Source organism: Phaethon aethereus (genome assembly GCF_964289735.1).
Source record: "Phaethon aethereus genome assembly, chromosome: Z".
NCBI classification, from domain to species: Eukaryota; Metazoa; Chordata; class Aves; order Phaethontiformes; family Phaethontidae; genus Phaethon; species Phaethon aethereus.
This window is the reverse complement of record NC_138577.1, coordinates 12811345-12830161: the sequence shown is the minus strand read 5'-3', so window position 1 is coordinate 12830161 and position 18817 is coordinate 12811345. Positions and strand designations below refer to the sequence as shown.

General features: G+C 57.3%; 1 protein-coding gene across 1 annotated transcript; it reads left to right on the top strand.

The window, feature by feature from the left end:
• Window positions 1-726: 726 nt before the first annotated feature.
• On the top strand, window positions 727-17361 carry LOC309416013 (carbonic anhydrase 9-like; the record flags this gene model as incomplete). Its single annotated transcript, XM_082013751.1, has 12 exons — window positions 727-841; window positions 8112-8141; window positions 9384-9554; window positions 12355-12497; window positions 13226-13318; window positions 13556-13622; window positions 13964-14121; window positions 14434-14575; window positions 16684-16707; window positions 16885-16911; window positions 17055-17148; window positions 17298-17361. The coding sequence occupies 12 exons, from the start codon at window positions 727-729 to the stop codon at window positions 17359-17361; spliced, it is 1128 nt and encodes a 375-aa protein (XP_081869877.1).
• Between the last annotated feature and the right edge of the window lie 1456 nt (window positions 17362-18817).

Here is an 18817-nt window from a genome sequence, read left to right as displayed (position 1 = left end):
AGGGAACACCCACGGCTGAGGGGTCCCAGACCCACCACCGAGGAGCAGGGACACCCACTGCTGCGGGGTCCCAGACCCACCACCGAGGAGCAGGGATGCCCACTGCTGCAGGGTCCCAGCCCCACCATTGAGGAGCAGGGACGCCCACTGCTGCAGGGTCCCAGCCCCACCACTGACAAATGGGAACAGCCATCACTGCGGGGTCCCAGCCCCACCACTGAGGAATGGGAACAGCCACCGCTGTGGGGTCCCAGCCACACCACTGAGGAATGGGAACAGCCACCTCTGTGGGGTCCCAGCCCCACCACTGAGGAAGGGGAAGACCCATGACTGAGGGGTCCCAGCCCCACCACTGAGGAAGGGGAACACCCATGACTGAGGGGTCCCAGCCCCACCGCCGAGGAGCACGGAAACCCACCGCCGAGCGGGCCGAGGAGCCGACGCGTCTCCCCCGGCCCCGCGGACGGACCCCAGGCGTGCGCGGGTGAGGGGCCGGGCCGGGCTGGGACAGGGGCAAACCCCGGGAGCCTCGGGAGTTGGAGTCCCACATGGAGCAGCTCACCTGACCAGGCCGGATGGCGGCAGACTTTGCCTCCAGCCCCTATAAAAGGTAACGGCGGCGTGAGTCAGAGCCACCGCCTCCTCCCCGCCCGCTCTCACGTACGCGCGGCCGGGCGGGCACCGAGCCGCCGCCGGCTGTCCCGCACCCGCACACACTTGCAGGAGATGAGTCGCGCTGCGCTGCGGGTTTTCCTGCTGCTCCTGGCCGCTCTGGGCCGCGCCGGCAGCGAGCACGACCAGGAGCACGGCGGCGAGGACCCCCCGCACTCCCGGGAGAAAGGTGAGCAGGGGGTCCCCCGCGCGCGTGGCGCCCCGCTTGCTGGGTTTGGGATCTCTGATGCACGGAGCACCCCACTGCTGAGTTTGGGGGCCCTGATGCATGGGGGGCCCTGATGCATGGGGTTTCCCCCTTGCCGCGTTTGGGATCTTGATGCATGGGGCACCCCAATGCATGGGGTACTGGATTTGGGATGCTAATGCTTATGGGGGGGTCACCAATGCTGCGGATCTCTCCCTTTGCCTGGTTTGTCGGGCACTGCTGTACTTCCTGCTGCACCCTTATTAGGGGCCCAGGTATGCACCCGTGTCGGGTGCCCCTGTGGGGCTGTGCCCCCACTCACCCCACAATCGCCCAGCTGTGGGAGCTGCCCCCCCCCCGCCCATCAGCACGTCCCTGCCTTTGTCCTTGCTCCCGCCAACTCCTGCGCGGCCCGATCCCTGCCCAGGGGCTGGGGGCCCCTGTCTTTTGTGCAGTTCTTTTCCCGCACTAAGTCCCGTTTACATCAGATTAGGGCGCTCACGGCTGCGGGTGTGGGGGTAGCCGAGGCTGTGCGGCAAGCAGTGCCTTGATGGGACCTCCTGGAGTGTCCAGCCCCAGACCTCGGCATGGCAGGATGGCGGCTGGTCCCCTTTGTCCTGCAGCATGGCCTCTCTCCAGCGGGGTCTGCTGTGCCTGGCCTTGCATCCATGTCGTCCCCCCCCCCAGCCCAGGGAGGATGGGGTCCGGCCCCACTGTGGAGTTCGTGGGGGTCTGCCCCACGGCTGACCATGGTGAACAGGGAACGTGCCTGAACTCAGGGTTGGGTGGTGTTGTGCAGCCTCCACCCCGAGAGCTGTCTTGCTGTCAGTGTGAGGGCTTTCAGACTTCAGGGTCACTGTTGTGAGGGGAGAAGTCCTGGGTCTTTGGTCGTGATCCCTCTTCTGACTGGGGACTGTGGTGCTGCCAGCACTCAGCAGGGTTTTTGGGGCAGTGCCATGGATTTGCTCGCATGGGGCTGAGCAGTGGATCATTCCTGTCCCTGGCTATGCTCCTCATCCCAGCTTTGCCTGCGGGTTTGTTTCCCGGGCTCAGCCTCATAGCGTGTCCTTGGTTTTCCCTCTGGTAAGGAGTTGCCCTGACCTGTGCCGGGACAGCTGCCCTGTGGTACGGGCCAGCAACTGTTTGGTGCCAGGAGCTGCTTTTGTTATTGCAATGAATCACATTTCTTACCAGAGCCGCTCTTGCTGGGCTGAGCACTGGACAGAGATGAGGACGCAGATGGTCCTTGCCACAGAGATGAAGTAACCCAGGCCACAGGGTGGGAGGGCATCAGGCATTCAACATACCGGTGTGGTGTGCTGGCAGCAAGCGGCTGGGCACTGCATGTGGTTTGGGATGGGTGGGTAGGAAGATTGGGATGGAGATGGGAAAAGGAGGTGAGGGGTGGGAGGTGACAGGGAGGGAACAGGCAGCTTGGTCTATGCCGTTCTAGTGTTAGAGGCTGAAGATCTGGCTGGAGGCCAGTGAGGGAGCCAGTCTCGGCTAGAACCCACTAAGGCTGCTGCCAGGTGCTAGGAGCTGCATGTCTTGGCACCACTGCTGGGCGACGTGCTGGCTCTGTCTTCCTCAACGCTTGTGCACGAGGTAGGGCTGGCGGCCCCCCGGCCCTGGGCACTCGGCACAAGCCGGGGGGTTGTCACTGAGGCTTTGCCATGGGGTTGCTCTCTGAGGAGCCTCTGGCTTGGCCAGAGACCCGAGTCCTGTGTTACGGGTGTCTTTGGGAAGCAGTAATTCCCTTTTGCACTGCAGCCTGTTTCCTCTCTCCCTCCTGTTCAGACCTGTCCTGCTTTCCGTGTCCTCCTCTTGCTCATTCCCCGATGCCCTTTTCCTCTAGCTGAGCCCATTTTTCTTGCTTAATCCCCCTTATTCATCTCATTCTCCAGCTTCAAGCACTGATCTGTCCCCTGGGATTTCCCCACTTTTATCCCCTCTGCTGGGATGGCCCTTTCTCTGCAGCGCTCTGCAACTGTTTCCTTTCCCCCTCAGCACTTGCTGGGGCAGATGGCTTCACAGGGAGCAGGAATATGCCCTGGTGTAAAGCCTGCCCTGTGCCTTCCTCCACCCAAACCCTTGGCCCTCTGGAGGAATGGATCTGGCCCAGTCTTGGGCCCCACAGCCTGAGCAGTCCTCCCCCAGGAGCACAAAGAAAAATCCCTGTGGCGACCTGTGTTACCAGTGGCAGATTAAAGGCTGATCCCAAAGGTTTGCAATGGGTCAGAGTTTGTAAACACAAAGGGGCTTTAATGCAGCCGGGCTTGGGAGGGATCAGTGCAGCGCATGGGGTAGTGTCCTAGGCGGAAGGGACATGGGTGCTGTGCAGGGTGTGTGCCCGGATGGAGAAACCAGGGCTGTGTGGACGGAGGTGGGGCTGGGACAGTAACAGCCCTCCCATAGAAAGGCTCCTCGTGGGGCTTGGCAGAAGGATGTTCGAGTTGTGCGCTCTGCTGCCCAGACCCTGGGCCATGCTGGCCTGGGGAGCCGGCTGTAGGCAGCATGAGCACAGTGGCACAGCCCGGGTGCTGTGATCAGGTTATTGCTTTCAAGGGATGTTGTGCTTGGATGTGTTTTGTAGGCTGGGACCTGGCTGTTGTGGCTGGTTCCTGCTTTGGGACCTGCACTCTGTGTATCTCTGTGTGTCCTGGGTCCCTGAGCACCAGGAATAACACCCCACTTTCCTTCTTCTCTGGGCCATGAGCTCCACTGGTGTCTCGCCACAGCCTGGGACTGATCTGCAGACAGGAGCTTCTTCCTTGGGGGCACAGCAAGGTGGTCCTTGCCCTGGCATCCCCTGCAAAGTGGCCTCATCCCACAGGGCTTTGATGTGGGTATGGCCCAGCGCTGGGTCCCAGAGGGGAGAGGAGGTTCTGGCAGGATCCCAGTTCTCCCTGTGGCTGAGCACAGGGCACCATGTGCCCAGCCGATAAGAGAGCAGGATGTCCGAGCTAGAAGTGAGCCTGCTGCTCTGCCTGCCACACACAAGCCATCCAACTTCTGCTGGAGTTCAAGGCAAGCAGGCAGCACCGATGGCCGCGTCTGTGCTGTGAACAGCACATGCATTTCAGTGTTGACAGGTGCCCTGCAGCAGCTTCAGACTGTGTACACCCTAAAATGTGAAAAGCTGTGGATAGAGGGGGGTAGCCATATCAGGCAGACCCTCTGGTCTCCCTTTTTACTGCCTGGCTCTGCTGAGGGGTGCCTCTAGCTCTGTGCAAATGATCCTGAGTCCTTCGGGTGCATGGTTCATCTCTATGTGTCGATGTGGTGCTTAGGGATATCGTTTAGTGGTGGACTTGGCAGTGTTAGGTTAATGGTTGGACTGGATGATCTTAAAGGTCTTTTCCAACCTGAATGATTCTATGATTCTATGTCCCTGTGGTGAGGTCTCCTCGGAGCAGCCTCTGCATCGGTGCCTTTCCTAGGTGGGATTAGCAGCAGCCCGCGGTTTTACTGGCTCCTCACTCTGCCGAAAGCTGCTCCTACCCTTCTTCTGGGCTGCAGGACATGCTGAGCAGCATGCTGGTAATGGCAGCATCTGCCTGAACTCGGCAGGAAAGTGTTGTTGGATGGTGTTGGATGTCAAGGAGGGAAGGGAGCTGGCGCTTGCGGCAGCGCCAGTATCCCAAAATGGGAGGGCTGAGAGGGAGTGAGCAAGAGGGGAAGAAAGAACGAAGGAGGGAGCAAGTGAAAAGGGGAAACGCAGATGGATCGCGGGCTGCTGGGGGGCGGGGGGGGGCGTTTTGGGCTCAGCAGGGTCGGCAGGGCTCTGCGTGCCTGAGCACAAAGGTTTTCTCGCCTGCAAAGGCAGGCAGCTCCTGTTGGTACCCCGCTACGTTTTCCTGCTGGGACCCCTGCAAGGAGACCTCTTCTTGCCTGTTATCTCCCCGTGTGCTCATCGCGGCAGCAAGGTTGTTCCCTAGACGCACAGAGACACACACACACATTTTTGGGATTGCTTTGCGGTCCCTGCCGGGGCTGTGGGTGCTCGGGGATAGTGCAGGGGCATGCAAGGAGCTGCAGCACACACTGCCGGGGTGCAGCCACGTCTCTTGTGGTGAGTGGCAGCAGTTCAGCAGAAAGGAGACCTGGCACCACTCGGCAGCTCTCCGAGGGAGAAGACGTGCTCCGGCGGGGAGCGTGGGAGGCAGGCTGAAATTATGCAAATTGACATTTGGGCAGGGCAGTAGGTTAATGTTCATGGCGAAGGGCTTCGAGATGGCGAATGCCCCCACGTGGAAGGGAGCGGAGTATTGCAGGGCTCCTCTGAGCCACGCTGCGGTCGGGGCAGAGCCCGGGCCAGGCTCGCCGGGATGCTCTCTTCCAGCGCTCGGTGCCTGCGCCGCGGGGGCCCAGCCGCGCACAGCTGGGCTTGAGAGATGCCTCCCCACGGGGGTGGCCCGACTGTGCCTTAGATCCACGCGATGGGGAAACACGCTCCAGGTGGCTTCAGCATGTGGGTAAGTGCTTGTGGGTCCTCTTGGCTCTGGTGCCAAGAGACCCTGGGGGAAGTCGGTTGTGTTGGGATGGATCGGGCTGACTCCTGGGTGCAGCTGCAGCCTTTGGGGCACTCAAAGCTGCTCAGCGGAGCTGGTGGGAGGCTGCAAGGAGGGTCCGGAGCCCCCTTCGCTGTGGGAACAGATGGGTGTGGGGGGATGTAGGAGCCTGGGGTGGGTGTCACAGTGCTGACACAGCAGGGCAGGCACCAGCATGGTGCTATTGCTCAATCTGTGATATGATGTCTGAGTTGCTTTCTGTCAAGGCAGAGTCCCTGGAGGTGAGCAGAAAGCAGGGTGCCGGGGAAGGCTGTGCCGGCTGAGGTGTGTGCAGCGAGCCAAGGCACCACATGCCAGGCCCGGGCTGCTGTGCCTTACCTGTGCCAGGACTGCCCCAGTGCCTCTCGGGGGGGCTTCCCGTGTTGACAGGCACCCTTGTGCCACAGGGGGGGAATCCTGCCCAGGAAGCAGCAAACGTGACTCTCGTGTGTGAGCCATGATTGCCACATGCGGATGGTAGACTCAGGTGGGATAGGAGACTACAGTATAGGGTGGGGGAAGATATGGTGTGTTTCCAGAGGAGGGTCAGTGTACTCCAGATTTTGGTGCATAATCAGTGTCCAGAGAGCAGGTTACCTTTGTGTGAGCAAGGCAGGCAGGATGAATCTTGGCTTGCTGCAGCACAGCTGGGTGCATCCCAGGCATGGAGAGGGCACTGCAGCCTGTCCCGGGGCAGGTATTCCTGCCTGACACGGAGAGCTGTGGCTTGCCCAGCCCTCTGCTTGCTGCCCCTTCTTCATAAGCCTTTGGGAGTACCCTGTGCCTGGGCAGGTGACTCTTGAGCATTGCTCTGGAGTGTCAGAAGCTCCGCAGAGATGCGTCACTGGAGATGCTGGAGGGAACCCCGAGGGCTGGTCCCATCTCTGTGACTCCTGGTGCCCCTAAGCAGCCTCCAGCCCTTCCCAGCCGGGTTTTGCCATGGCCGTCTGCTCCTCAGGGCAGCAGCTGCACCAAAGGCCCCTGGCAGCTCCCATGTCTGGCTCCTCGCTGAGAGGGGGGCAGGATCCTGCTGGGCTTGGGGCCTCGCATAGGACATCTGGGCCTGGGAAAGTGTGCCTCTTCCTTTCTCACCCCTGAGCTGGAATCTGCTTCTATTAATAGCAAGTGGCTGTCAATAGCTGTTGTCAGTGGCAGGGATGGGGACCGCAGCAGTGCCTGCTGAGACCCTCCTGTGTCCCAGCCAGGCTGGCAGATGTTTAGCCCCACCAAGGGACAGAGATGGTATCGGGGCTGGACTGCACCTGCTAAATGCTCCTCCGCATCCTGGCACCCTGGGGAGTTGATGGAGGCGGGTGTAGATGCTGCCCCTTGCTGATGGGTGCATACACCCCTTTGCCCTAAGCCTGTCCCAACCTAGCAGCCACCGCTCCTGCCCTCATGGGCTGGGATGTGCCAACAGTCTGTCTGCAATGATGACCATGCTGGTAAGGACAAGTCAGAGGAGGAGCCCATGAATTGCCTGTCGTGCTAGTCAGGGCAGGGGCATAATCCTTATGGGCCACATTTCTCTACTTGGGGCAAATCCAAGCCCCGCATCTTGTTGCCTGGAACCAACTGCATGTTGAAGGGATGGTGATCACCAAGGTGTTTGGTCGGAGGCATCTGCAAAGAGGCTCTGGGGCATCTCTAAGGCCAGCTCCAGTGACATGCCAGGAGCCTGGGCTTTGCTGGCAGCTCTGGAGGAGAGTGATGGTGTGAGGGGCGGTGTGTGCAGCACTGCCGTGCCCTCAGGACCTGCCCCAGGAGGGCTTCGCTCCCTCTAGATCTGCGCACCAGCACACCCCCAGCCGTGGGCAGCTCAGCACACACCAGGGCACATCCTGCCCTGCCATGGCCACTGTGTGGCCCATGGGTGACATGGGACATGCAGAGGTCCTGGCATGGGCTCCCCCATCCGCCCCCCTACTTTTCCTAGGGAAAGGGTTTGTGTCCGGTAGGAGCCTCATGCAGCTCTGCGTGGGAATTTGTGTGGTTGGGTGAGTTGGGGCAGGGGCTGCCAGGACAGGAGTGGGACGTTTGGTCTGGCACATGTTCCTGTGGCAGTCTGCCCCCGTGGCATGGGCACACGCTGATGAGGAAGACAAGTTTTTGGTGCTCGTTTGACTCCTCTGCTCTGCATCCCAGGGTTGCTTTCCCAGGAGGGTGTCTGTGAGGTGCAATGCAGCTCGCTGCCCAAACTCCTCATGGTGTGGGAGCTGCTCTTCCCCACACCCCGTCCAGCACGTCAGCATCACAGGAGTGCCAGCAGGACAGCCGCTTCCCTGGTTGTTTTTACTTACAGAACCTGAGCAGGGAAGCTGCAGACCTGCCTCATTAAGTGCTTTGTCTTGGGACGGTGGGAGGTTTTGGCTGCTCTGGAGTAGCTGCAAGAGCGCTGGTTCAGCTGCTCAGTGACGGAAGCCAGTATCTCTGATTCTTTCCATTATAAGGATGATAACAAAGCATCAAGCCCTGGGGTTTTCCCTCTGGCCGACAGCTGTGGGAGACCTGGCCCTGCTCGGGCGGAGGCAGTGCCCTCTGGGACCATCGCCCTCACAGGGCAGGGGAAGGAGTGGGAAAGCGAAGGCGGGGAGGGGGATTGAAGGCAGTGGGAGCCCAGAAATCTGCTGCCCGGCAGAGGTGTGTTTGCTGACAACCTTTCCCTTCCATTCATGTACGGTTTTTTTTTTTTTCCCCTCAAGGTCCTGGCCACAGTCACTGGAGCTATGAAGGTAAATACCCTGCAGTTACTCCTGCTTTTTTCCTACCACCCGGCAGACCCTGGGCTTGAGCCAGCTGTGGTTAATGATTACAGGGCTCCTGTGCGCACTCTATAGCTCACCCTTCCCTCCTGCCCGAACCTGGGCACAGCTGGGCTGAAGAGCCAGGTGTTGCTCTGATTTGAGCAGGAAGCAGTGGCTCTGCCGAGAGTTTCCCCAGCCCCCTGTGTGTATGGGGATGCCCCTCGGGGCAGGGCTCCTCCCTGAACAGGAGCTCCCCTGATCCTGTTCTAAGCAGGGAAGCAGGCTGGGCTCTCCATGCTGGACTTGCAGCCCATGCTGGGACTTTGACCTGCCCAGGGATTAGTTTGTGTCTTCACCTCTGTCCTCTGCCACCCTCTCTCCTCATCCTGCCTAGCCGTGCCCTCCCCTCATGGTTTGGGGGGCTTCTCCACAGCACCCTTAATGGGCATCACTGCAGTGCTAGCACAAACGCTCCTGTTCCTGCTGTGGTGGTGGGCCAAGCCCCAGCACCATCACTGCTCGGCACCAGGGGCTGGCTTGGAGCTGCTAATGCCCATCTTTATGGGGGTCTGGTGAGGGGCTGGGCTGGGGACAAGCCTGGGTTTGCACTGGCCCAAGACATGCTAGAAGCAGCCCCCTGCAGTGCAAGGGAAGGTTTCTGGGGCATCAGCTGTGCTTATCCCAGCTACAGCACTCGGGAGAAGTGCTAATTTAAGCAGCCACCCCAGCCACGTGAGCCGGCCCTTTGGAGGGCTGTACTGGTGCCATTAACAGCTGGGAACCCATCAGGCTTGTGGCCGTGGGCTCATGTGATCCCGGTGGCACTGTGGCACCTCGCTGGAGTAGCAGCATGGGTGCAGCGGTGGGTCGATGCCTGCCGGAGGCCAGGCTGTGCAAGGCAGCGAGCGTGTGGTGAGTTGCAGAGCAGCAGCTCCTCAGGCTTGCCAAGTCCCCTTGTAAATGATCTTCTCGCACTCTTCCCAAACACCCCAAAAATAGACTTTCCTGGCAGCTCACCATGCTCCAAGACCTTTCGTGATGCAGCTGCATGCAGTCACATGGTGGCACAGAGCTGCACCCAAGCTAACTTGACAGAAACTAAACTTACATGCATGGCTTATTCCCTGGCCGGTGCCTGTCCCCTTCCCCACCACACACCAAACCTCCTTTCTGGTGAGCTCCTTGCCCGAGCGGTCTCACTGGCCCTCCCTCCCTTCCTCCTCGCACCAGACTGGAAGCACTGGGGCATGGACTACCCAGACTGCGCGGGCACTGTGCAGTCACCCATCAACATTGACACGGCCAAGACCGTCTTCAGCCCCCAGCTGCGGCCGATCCAGCTCTCTGGCTACAGCCTGCCGGCCAACGAGAAGCTCACGCTGAGGAACAACGGGCACACAGGTGGGTGCAGAGGCTGGAGCACAAGCGGAGCCTGCTCAGCCTCTCCCGGCAGGACTGGGCTTCTCTGATGCCCTTCCCCTGAGCTCTGGGAAGGGGGTTCTCTTGCAGGCTGCAGTCATGTTGCATTCAAGGCCAAAAGAGAAGCGCTGGGCCTTTAGTTGAGCCTTTACAAGTCCCTGTGCTCTCTTGGCTGGAGGGGAGAAACCAGGAGATGGAGGACTTGCCACTCACTGCCTTTGGGAGCTGGCTCTAGGAATTTGTTAAAACCCCACATTTCCTTTAAAAATGCGTCCATGGTATTTCTGATGCAGGTCTGCTGCCACTGGTTCCTCCCCTGCAGTTCATTTTCAAAGGACAACTCGGCCTCTGATGTGACTTAGCCTTTACAGTACCTACCCCTCTGTCTTTTAGGACACAGCATTGGCCAGCTGCTTTAAGTCTGTGCTTCAGGATGCTAACTCAAGATTTTAAGACATTTTTATAGGTCTTTTTTTTCCGTCCTCCAATTTTAGAATATATTTTGGAAAGTCTGGACACAACTAATTCACATTATTTTAGTACCAGTCTCACCATGCCAGATACAGAGGAAAAACACATCTCTCCTTCCCGTTCGCTATCCCACAGCTGGGGATGGTGGGTCCTGGTTGCTACCAGCTTTTTCTGGGAGCAAGCTGAGTGTTTTGTGCACGCGAGTGTCTACCAGTCCCTGAAGTGGTGGAGAAACGGACTTAAGAACTCGCTGACGGTGTGATAAGGCACTTCCTTGCCCTGGTACCTAGTGAGATGGAGCTGACCTGTGTATACAGCAAACTCAACAGGTTGGACTTGCTGTGCATGGTCAGATCAGCAGGACAGTGCGTGCACAGAGCTTTATATTATGGCCTGCTGCCCTAGCGTGCCTGCAGAGCTAAACTAGTTGAGCTCAGTGGTTGCTATTTTAGACACCCCGGCATCTGGTGCTGCTTGGTGTTTAGAAGAGCAGTCAGAGCATTTTCATTAGGGTTGGGGGGGGTGAAGTAGTTTCTGACACACTTATAAGATGCCTTTTTTTATTCTGACAACTATAGATCTGATTTATGAAAAGCCGTACGTAAATAAAAAGTTGCAAGTCCAGTAGGGTATTTGTAGTTACTCCTTTTTGTAATACAAAGCCTATACGCTGTATAAGCTTTTTCAAGGGCCTGAAAATTACTTTGGTAGCTAGTAGAAGGAATGCAATGATTTAGATATACAAAAGAAATTTAAAAGTGGATAAATTCCCAGGGAGGGAGCAGTCTCCCACTTCCCATATTTTGGTTTTGTATCTCTGAACCCAGTGGCAGGGAACACAGGAGAGGACAAATGACTCATCACAGCCCTGTTACGTGGTTAATCTGGAATCTGTGCCCTAGCCTGGTGATGTGACTAAGGGACATTTCATCTATAAAGGAGGAGGAAGGAAAACAATTGATATTAAAAATAAAGGAAAGGTGCTTAGAAGGATAGGACAGCCTTTCTCAGGGTTCAGGGATGCTCCTGATATTTTTGCTGCATGTCCAGGTAACTCGGCTTTTAGATTTCATAGAATCATTAAAGTTGGAAAAGAGATCTAAGATCATCAAGTCCAACTATCAGCCCAACACCACCATGCCCACTCAACCATGTCCTGAAGCGCCACATCTACATGTTTTTTGAACACCTCCAGTAATGGTGACTCAACCACCTCCCTGGGCAGCTTGTTCCAATGCTTGACCACTCCCTCAGTAAAGAAATTTTTCCTAATATCCAGTCTAAACCTCCCCTGGTGCAACCTGAGGCCATTTCCTCTCGTCCTATCACTAGTTACTTGGCAGAAGAGACCAACACCCACCTCACCACAACCGCCTTTCAGGTAGTTGTAGAGAGCGATAAGGTCTCCCCTCAGCCGCCTCTTCTCCAGACTGAACAACCCCAGTTCCCTCAGCCGCTCCTCATAAGACTTGTGCTCCAGACCCCTCACCAGCTTCGTTGCCCTTCTCTGGACACGCTCCAGCACCTCAACATCCTTCTTGTAGTGAGGGGCCCAAAACTGAACACAGGATTCAAGGTGCGGCCTCACCAGTGCTGAGTACGGGGGCACGATCACTTCCCTGCTCCTGCTGGCCACACTATTGCTGATACAGGTTTGCCATACTGCTGCATGAGATAGATAGTTTCAGATAGCTGGTTAAACCACATTCAAGTAAAAGGAAAAACCAAGTATGTATTTACCATACCCAAAGAGGCAAAATTTTATCTCTAATTGCTTTCAAAAGATTTAATGCTTCCGTGCCACCAGCTCCAGTGTTCTTAGACACTCACAGGTTGCTTTATTTGAAAGATCCCAGCTCACCAAGCGCTGCAGCTCTCTCTGTCCAAGTGCCCTGCTCTCGTAGATTCACCACTCTGCCAATATCTTTCCCCATGAATTTTGTCCATGGTCTCTTCATATTGTTCTCACTTGATGAATAAATTGTTGGATAACATTTGGCTTGGAGCTGGCCCCTGGGAGTCTCTGCAGAGGGGCTCTTCACCTTCTAGCATTTTCACAGCAGCTATTTTTGAAGCTGATGTATTTACGGGGTGTCCTACAACCTGAAGTCAAAAGTTGAACCCTATTGCATTGGCACAGCTCTGGGTATTGACGGGCCCATAGCCTCGTGAAAGATGGGAAGCAAGTTTGTTGTAACCCATTTCCACATGCTGAGGGTGACTCTTCCCCTGGAGACATCTCCTCTGCGTAGCTGTGGGACGGACTAGGCTTTGCGTTTTACTGACCGACCTCTTCCTTCTGCTTCTGCAGTTCTCCTTGAGCTGCCCGAGTCACTGGCCATCACTGGCGGCTATGCCCAGCAGTACCGAGCTGTGCAGCTGCACCTGCACTGGGGCTCTGCATCAGGACCGGGCTCGGAGCACACTGTTGATGGGCGCCGCTTTGCTGCAGAGGTAAGGAGCCCTCGTGGTGCTGGATGTATCCTCTCCCGGTGCTGGGCAGGGGAGGTGCGGCGGTGCTGTCTTGCTCCTAGCCCGTGGCCCTGGTTGTCACGGGGTGAATGCTGTAAGCCCTGGCCAACACCCTGCTCCCCGGGCAGCGCTGCAGCAGCAGAGCGCGGTGCTGGAGGCCACGCTTTGGTGCCGAGCCAGGCTCATGGTGCAGAGGCTGAGAGAAGACCACCCTCCGGGACACTCTGCCTGCCGGTGGGCTGTGGCTGGCCACGTGTGAGCCCTGCAGCCTGGTGCTGGGCTGATGGAGCAGGAGCTGCGGTGGTCCCTGGGCTGGGGGAGCCAGCTCCTCGGGTGGCTGTGAGCAGCCTGCTTCAGGAGCTGCAGGGACTGTTTACTCTGTATACACCGTCCTCCTGCTCTGCCAGCTCCCATCTGGTTTTATCCCTCCTTCTCTAGCTGCTGTCCTCAAACTGAGCCCGGCTCTGCAGTACGACCCCTCAGTATCTAGGGCAAACCAGACTGCTGGTTTGCTGTCCCTGTCTGGGCAGGTTCCTGGCAGCAGACCTTCACACTCGCTGCTTTGCAGCAGCACATTTTCTCGGTCCCACCAGCATGTTCCCCTGCTAGGATGAGTGCTCGTCACGGATGCATGGAGGCTGGAGCCCTGTGGGGCGAGCACCTCCTGGGGGGTGTCCATCCTGCAATGAGGTTGCCTGTTTCCCTTCCAGATCCACGTGGTCCACTACAACACCAAGTACGACAGCTTTAAGGAGGCAATGGTCCACCCAGATGGCCTGGCTGTACTGGGGGCCTTCCTGGAGGTAAGTCCCATAGATCAGCCCTGGGCAAGAAGGTGTAGGAGCAGGGGAAGGGTGGGACTGGGGTGGGCAGAGTCAGGCACATTTTGAGGGACTGGCAAAGGTGCAAATGCTCCTGGGGAGAAGGGGAAAGAGAGGGCAGTCCAGAGCAGCCCTGGTAGGAGGAAGGGCACTGCTATCACCGTCCGGTTTCCATTCGGCCCCTGCCCTTGTTTTTACTGTGGGGTCTCTGTGTTGCAGGTTGGGCCAAGGGAGAACCCGTACTATCAGGAAATACTTGAGCATCTGTACAAAATTCAAAGAGAAGGTAAGACCCTGTCCCACACAGTAGTTGTCTCAGGGGCCGCAGCCCAGCAGAGAAACCCACCGCATGGCAGAGACAGGCTGCAGCAGGCACTTGCCACACGTGTGTGAGAAGGGGAGCACTGCACGGCTTGTACAGAAACAGCTCTCCAAGGTGCCCTCTGCCTGCGCGTGCTTTTCCCTGCCTCCAGGGCAAACCCACTGCTCTTTCTCCGGCGCACTAGTGGCAGCAGTGCGGACCCTGGTACGTGCAGTGCCAGGCTGCCCATGATCTCCATGCTGGTCCTGCCTGTTGACCCCCAAGGGGTTGCCCCGGTCTCACTCCCATCATGTTTCTTCTCCCAGGCGAAGAAGTTTTGGTGCCTGGATTCAACATTGCAGGTCTGCTGCCTGCCAACCTGAAACTCTACTTCCACTACAACGGCTCTCTGACAACCCCTCCCTGCTACCAGACAGTGAAGTGGACGGTCTTCAACCACACTATGCTGCTCTCTCATGACCAGGTATGGAGAGAGAGGTCAAGCACTGGAACAGGCTGCCCAGGGAGGTAGTGGAGTCACCATCACTGGAAGCGTTCAAAAAAACGTGTAGACGTGGCACTTCAGGACATAGTTTAGTGGGTATGCTGGTGTTGGGCTGATGGTTGGACTTGATGATCTTAAAGGTCTTTTCCAACCTTAATGATTCTGTGATTCTGTGGGTCTCACCCATTGCCCAGCCTCTCCCTGCAAGTGTACACTGTCCGTGCTGGTCTGCTGGGGCTCATCTGGCTCCTAAAGGCAATATGCACCCCGCACACATCGTTCTCCTTCCAGATGTCAATGCTGGTGATGAGCCTGAGAAACGATGACAGCAAACCTCTGCAGAACAATTACCGGCCGGTGCAGGACCTGCACGGGCGACGGGTGCTGGCGAGTTTCCAGACCACCCTCTCTTCAGCAAAGCAGATGCCTTCTGGTAAGGAGCATGTGAGCATGCTCAGGCTGCACCCAGCTGCAGGGACGCAGAGGTGGGGCGAAGAGCAGGAGTCAAGGTTTTGTGTCTCTTAGAGAAATGCAGCATTTGCAGTGGTTAACCCTGCCCGGCACATGACTTATGGCAGCACTGGTCTTGGGGTCCTGCTCTCACCCATTTCTGCGCTTCTCTCACCCTGCCTGGGGAAGATCAATTTCTAGGAACTATTTTATCCTTGATCTTGCAGAATTAACAGTAGCGGGACTAGAGGATGTATGGTCAAGGGCAAATGGATGGGTCCTAGCATCGCAGCTAGCTTCTTCATCCCCAAACACAACAGCTCAGTAGGAGCTGCAGAGGTACAGGCTTGCAGCAAGCACCCCACCGCCAAACCCTGTGGGAAGGGCAGTGCAGGGGACCCCTCCTGAAGGCTGCGCTCCTCAGTGGGGCCACGCAGCCATCCTGGCCAGGCACACAGTCCCCTGCTGGAGCCATCCCTGTCTGTCTATCCTCAGTTCATCCTCGAAGGCCTTTCTTGCATTGGTGATTTCCAGTGATGAGTAGAAATTCCTGTTAATCCTCAGGTGTGACTATCGCTCTGCATCGCTGAATTTTTGCCCGTTGCTGCTCTTTGAGGTTACTGGGGTTTTTCTGTCCAACATCCTGTTTTATTCCTGTTTTGATGGCATTTCCTACACCTTGTGTCAAGGTGACTAATAGAAATAGGACACAGGCTTGGTCCCAGGCCCTTGGGCAATGCCTCGGTAACCACACACTGCGGTGCAAGGCACTTCTCTTCACCATCCCACCTGCAGCCAGCTCACTAATGGCTGCAGGCTTTTAATCACCATGGTCTTCAGCCTGGCTAGCAGTTTCCCATGTGGCACAGCATCAAATGCTTCACTGAAGTTGGGAGAGATAAAATCTACCGCACTTTCTTTGTCTAGAATATCACTTATCAAACAAGGATATCAGGTTAGGCTGGCATGCTCTATCTTTAGTAAACCTGTTAGATACTTTATCATATTTTCCATTTACCTCCAAGCTTTTCTTTTACCACTTTCTTGCAGAAGCTGTTCCAAAGCCTCCAGCCACCAAAGCTGGGGTGAGGGGGGAGTTTCCCAGCTCACCCTTTTTTTTTCCTTTCCTTATTTGCTATTTCTATGCCACAACCCCCACTTTAACAAAGCCCTTGTTCCTGGAGTGCCAGGACACTGTCCCAGTACTCCCGGATGAGGTTACTGGTCCCCTGCCTTGTGTGCACAGGCTTCTTGGGGTTTTCTCCCCACCTCGGTGCCGATAACTGCCTGCTTTAGCCCTGGGGCCACCGCATGCCAAAATGGAGTGCTGTGGAGTCATGTCTCGCTTTGCTTGCAGCTGCACCTCCTGCGCCCACGCTTGTTGATCTTTCTCCAGTCACCCCCAGTTCAGGAGAGCCACTCCTGCCCTTGGCCATTGGGCAAAGGCAGCGGCTTCCCCACAGCAGCCATGAAGCTGGGTATGGCCCACAGATAGTGCCAGTCTGCGCGCAATACCCAAGCCATGTACAGATGATAATGCAGCTGCTTAAAAACCATGCTGTCACGCTGGGTAAATATTTGCCCAGCACAGCTCCCGCCCAGCATGTAGGGCCACCGAGCCATCCCCATGCTGGGTGCCCTGCCGGCAACGGCCAGCTGTCTCCTCCCAGGGAGCTGCTCACCATCTCACTGCAGGCAACTGTCCCCACGGTCACTGCAGGCTGCGCTCACCCTGTGCCCCTCTCCAGGGGTTTGGAGCGGTCACAGGGTGCTGCAGTGCTCGGCCCCCTGCCTGCCTGCTTCTCGGGTGGTAGCAGCAGCAATGGGGGAAATTTCTGGCTGGGCTCAGTAAGGCTTTTGTATAGGGTCTGGTTCAAGGATCTTTTTTTTTTTTTTTCCCCCCCCTCCTCAATGCTTCTGGTGGGGCGTCAGGGCTAGACTTCCTGCAGCAAGACACTGCAAGCTCTGCCCTGCCTGGTCATGGGCGATGGGAACTGTTGCAGGCAGACTCACTTTGGTAGAGCAGCCTTGCAGCCCCTTCCCTCCCCAAATGCCTCAGGCAACCTCCTGACTGCACTCTCTCTCTTCCAGGTAGCAACGGCTTGGCAGCAGCAGGTAGGTGAGGGGCTGGCCCGAAGGAGGGGAAGGCAGCCGGGGAATGTACCTGCCTGGGAAGGGGAGTCCTGGTAGCCATGTGCTGGGCTAAGGGTCAGGCAGCCACGGTGGGTTGGCAGGGCTGCCCTAGCATCCATGCAGCTGGCTCTCATCCTCTCGTCTTTGCTTCCTTTGCAGGACACTCCAGCTCTTCATTCCATGCAGGTAAGTGTGCTCAGCCAAGGCTGCTGCCTTTGTGTCCCCTCTGCTGTCAGTCTACATGGCCTGCTGCAGCCTTGCCCCATCTCCCTTGGCCAGCAGCTGCAGGGGACCATCCCGAGTGTAACGTACGTATGCTCGGCTTACAGGGGACGTGCTGGCTGTGCTCTTTGGGGTGCTCTTTGCCGTCACAGCACTGGCCTTCCTGCTGTACATCTACAAGCATCGCAGCCAGAATGCACGGTGAGTGATGGGGAGCTGCAGGAGAAAGGGGTCTGGAAGGTAGCATGGGTCTGAAGCATGAGACTTCAAGGGTGGTCTCTGAGGCAGCAAGATGTGTTAGCAGGGTCCCCCTGCCTGCTCTAACACTCCTCTTTTTCCTCCCCCACCAGACTGGACTCGCCAACCAAATCGAAGGTCATCTACACAGCAGCCTCCACCGACAACACTGCATGAGACCCGCACCTCTGCGGTGGTGCCAGCCCTGCTGGTTTAGCCTGCCACCACACCTCCCCTCACTCCCACCCCAGGCTGAGGGAGGGCCAGCACTCCAGCATCTCTCAGCTGCATGGGCTGCCTACAGACTGTTTGCCTGGGGCAGCATCTGGCCCCAGCAGATATTTTTGTTATAAAAAAAGTTAAAACGTATTAAAAAAAAAAGTAAACGTTTCCCATGGTGCCAGCCCTCTCTGCAGTCCTTGTGCAAAACTGTGGGGTAGGAAAGGGCACCGGTGGAGCTGCACCCACAGCAGAGAGAGGTGGGCAGGGACCCCTTCCCCACTGGCAGACAGCATCGGCCTCCATGCCATGGGCAGAGCTCCAGAGCAAGCAGCACAGGGTTCCTTGCACAGCCCAGCCCTGCCCTCCATCGCTCTGGGACTTCTTCCTCCTCTTATTTGTGCAAAGCATTGGAAAAACAGAGCTGCGGCTTGGTAGAGCTGGATAAAGGCAGAGCTGAAGGTGGCAGCCACTGCCTCCTTGCTGGCCAGCCCCCACCCAGCTCCCCTCCGGCTCTACTGTAGCTGGAGCAGTCCCAGATCTACAGCTGCCTCCCACCTTTTCTGGTAGAAAGCCCCAGGGAACTCTACAGCCACACCAAAACCAAGAGAAACGGGCCAGGTCTGTGAGAGAGGAGGAACCTGCAGGTCTCCAGCTCTCAGGAGCCTCTTCCCCAAAGCAGTAAAACTACAGCCCAGCCTGTGTTGGGATGGACAACGCAGGAGCAAGACCTCCAGGCAACTGGGGTCTGCAACTGACAGACCCTACCCCTGCAGTCACACCAGCACCCGCCATTGCCACTACTGCTGCAGCATGCTTGTGCCCTCCCAAGGACAGCACTGCTGGCTGTGCACAGCCCCACTTGTCTGTAGTACTTCTTTTTATTGGTATAAAAGCCCACTGTGGATAAAAATGCCTTCTCAGCCCTGAGCCCAACAGCACTTTCTCCTGTGTAGCCCTGTGGCATAGCATCAGGGCTGGTACCCGCCTGAAACTCCCCCTCCAAGTGCAGAAGAGGGCAATGATCCACTGAAATAACCTCTTGAACCCCTGCCCCAAGCTGTGCCAGCACCAGTTGCAGCGTTGCATCTCCTCCTGAGCCTTCCATCACCCTCCATGTCTGCTTTTTCCCATCTTTTCCCCATCCTCCTTCCATCCTGGGTGCTGTCAGTCCCCTCGGGGTCCCCCAGCACTGCCCTCCCTGCACCAAGACGCTGGCTCACTGCAGCTACCGCAGTCCAGTGCCAGGGCCGTGGCTCCAGGGCAGCAAGGCTGGGCAAAGAGGCGGAGCAAGTAGCACCACAGTGGTCAGCCCCAACCCAGCGCGGCAGTGCTTTGCAAAGCCGCTTCCTCCACCCTGTGGTGAGGAGGTGATGTGGGGCCCACCCCACCCTGGCACAGGGGATGGCAGGTC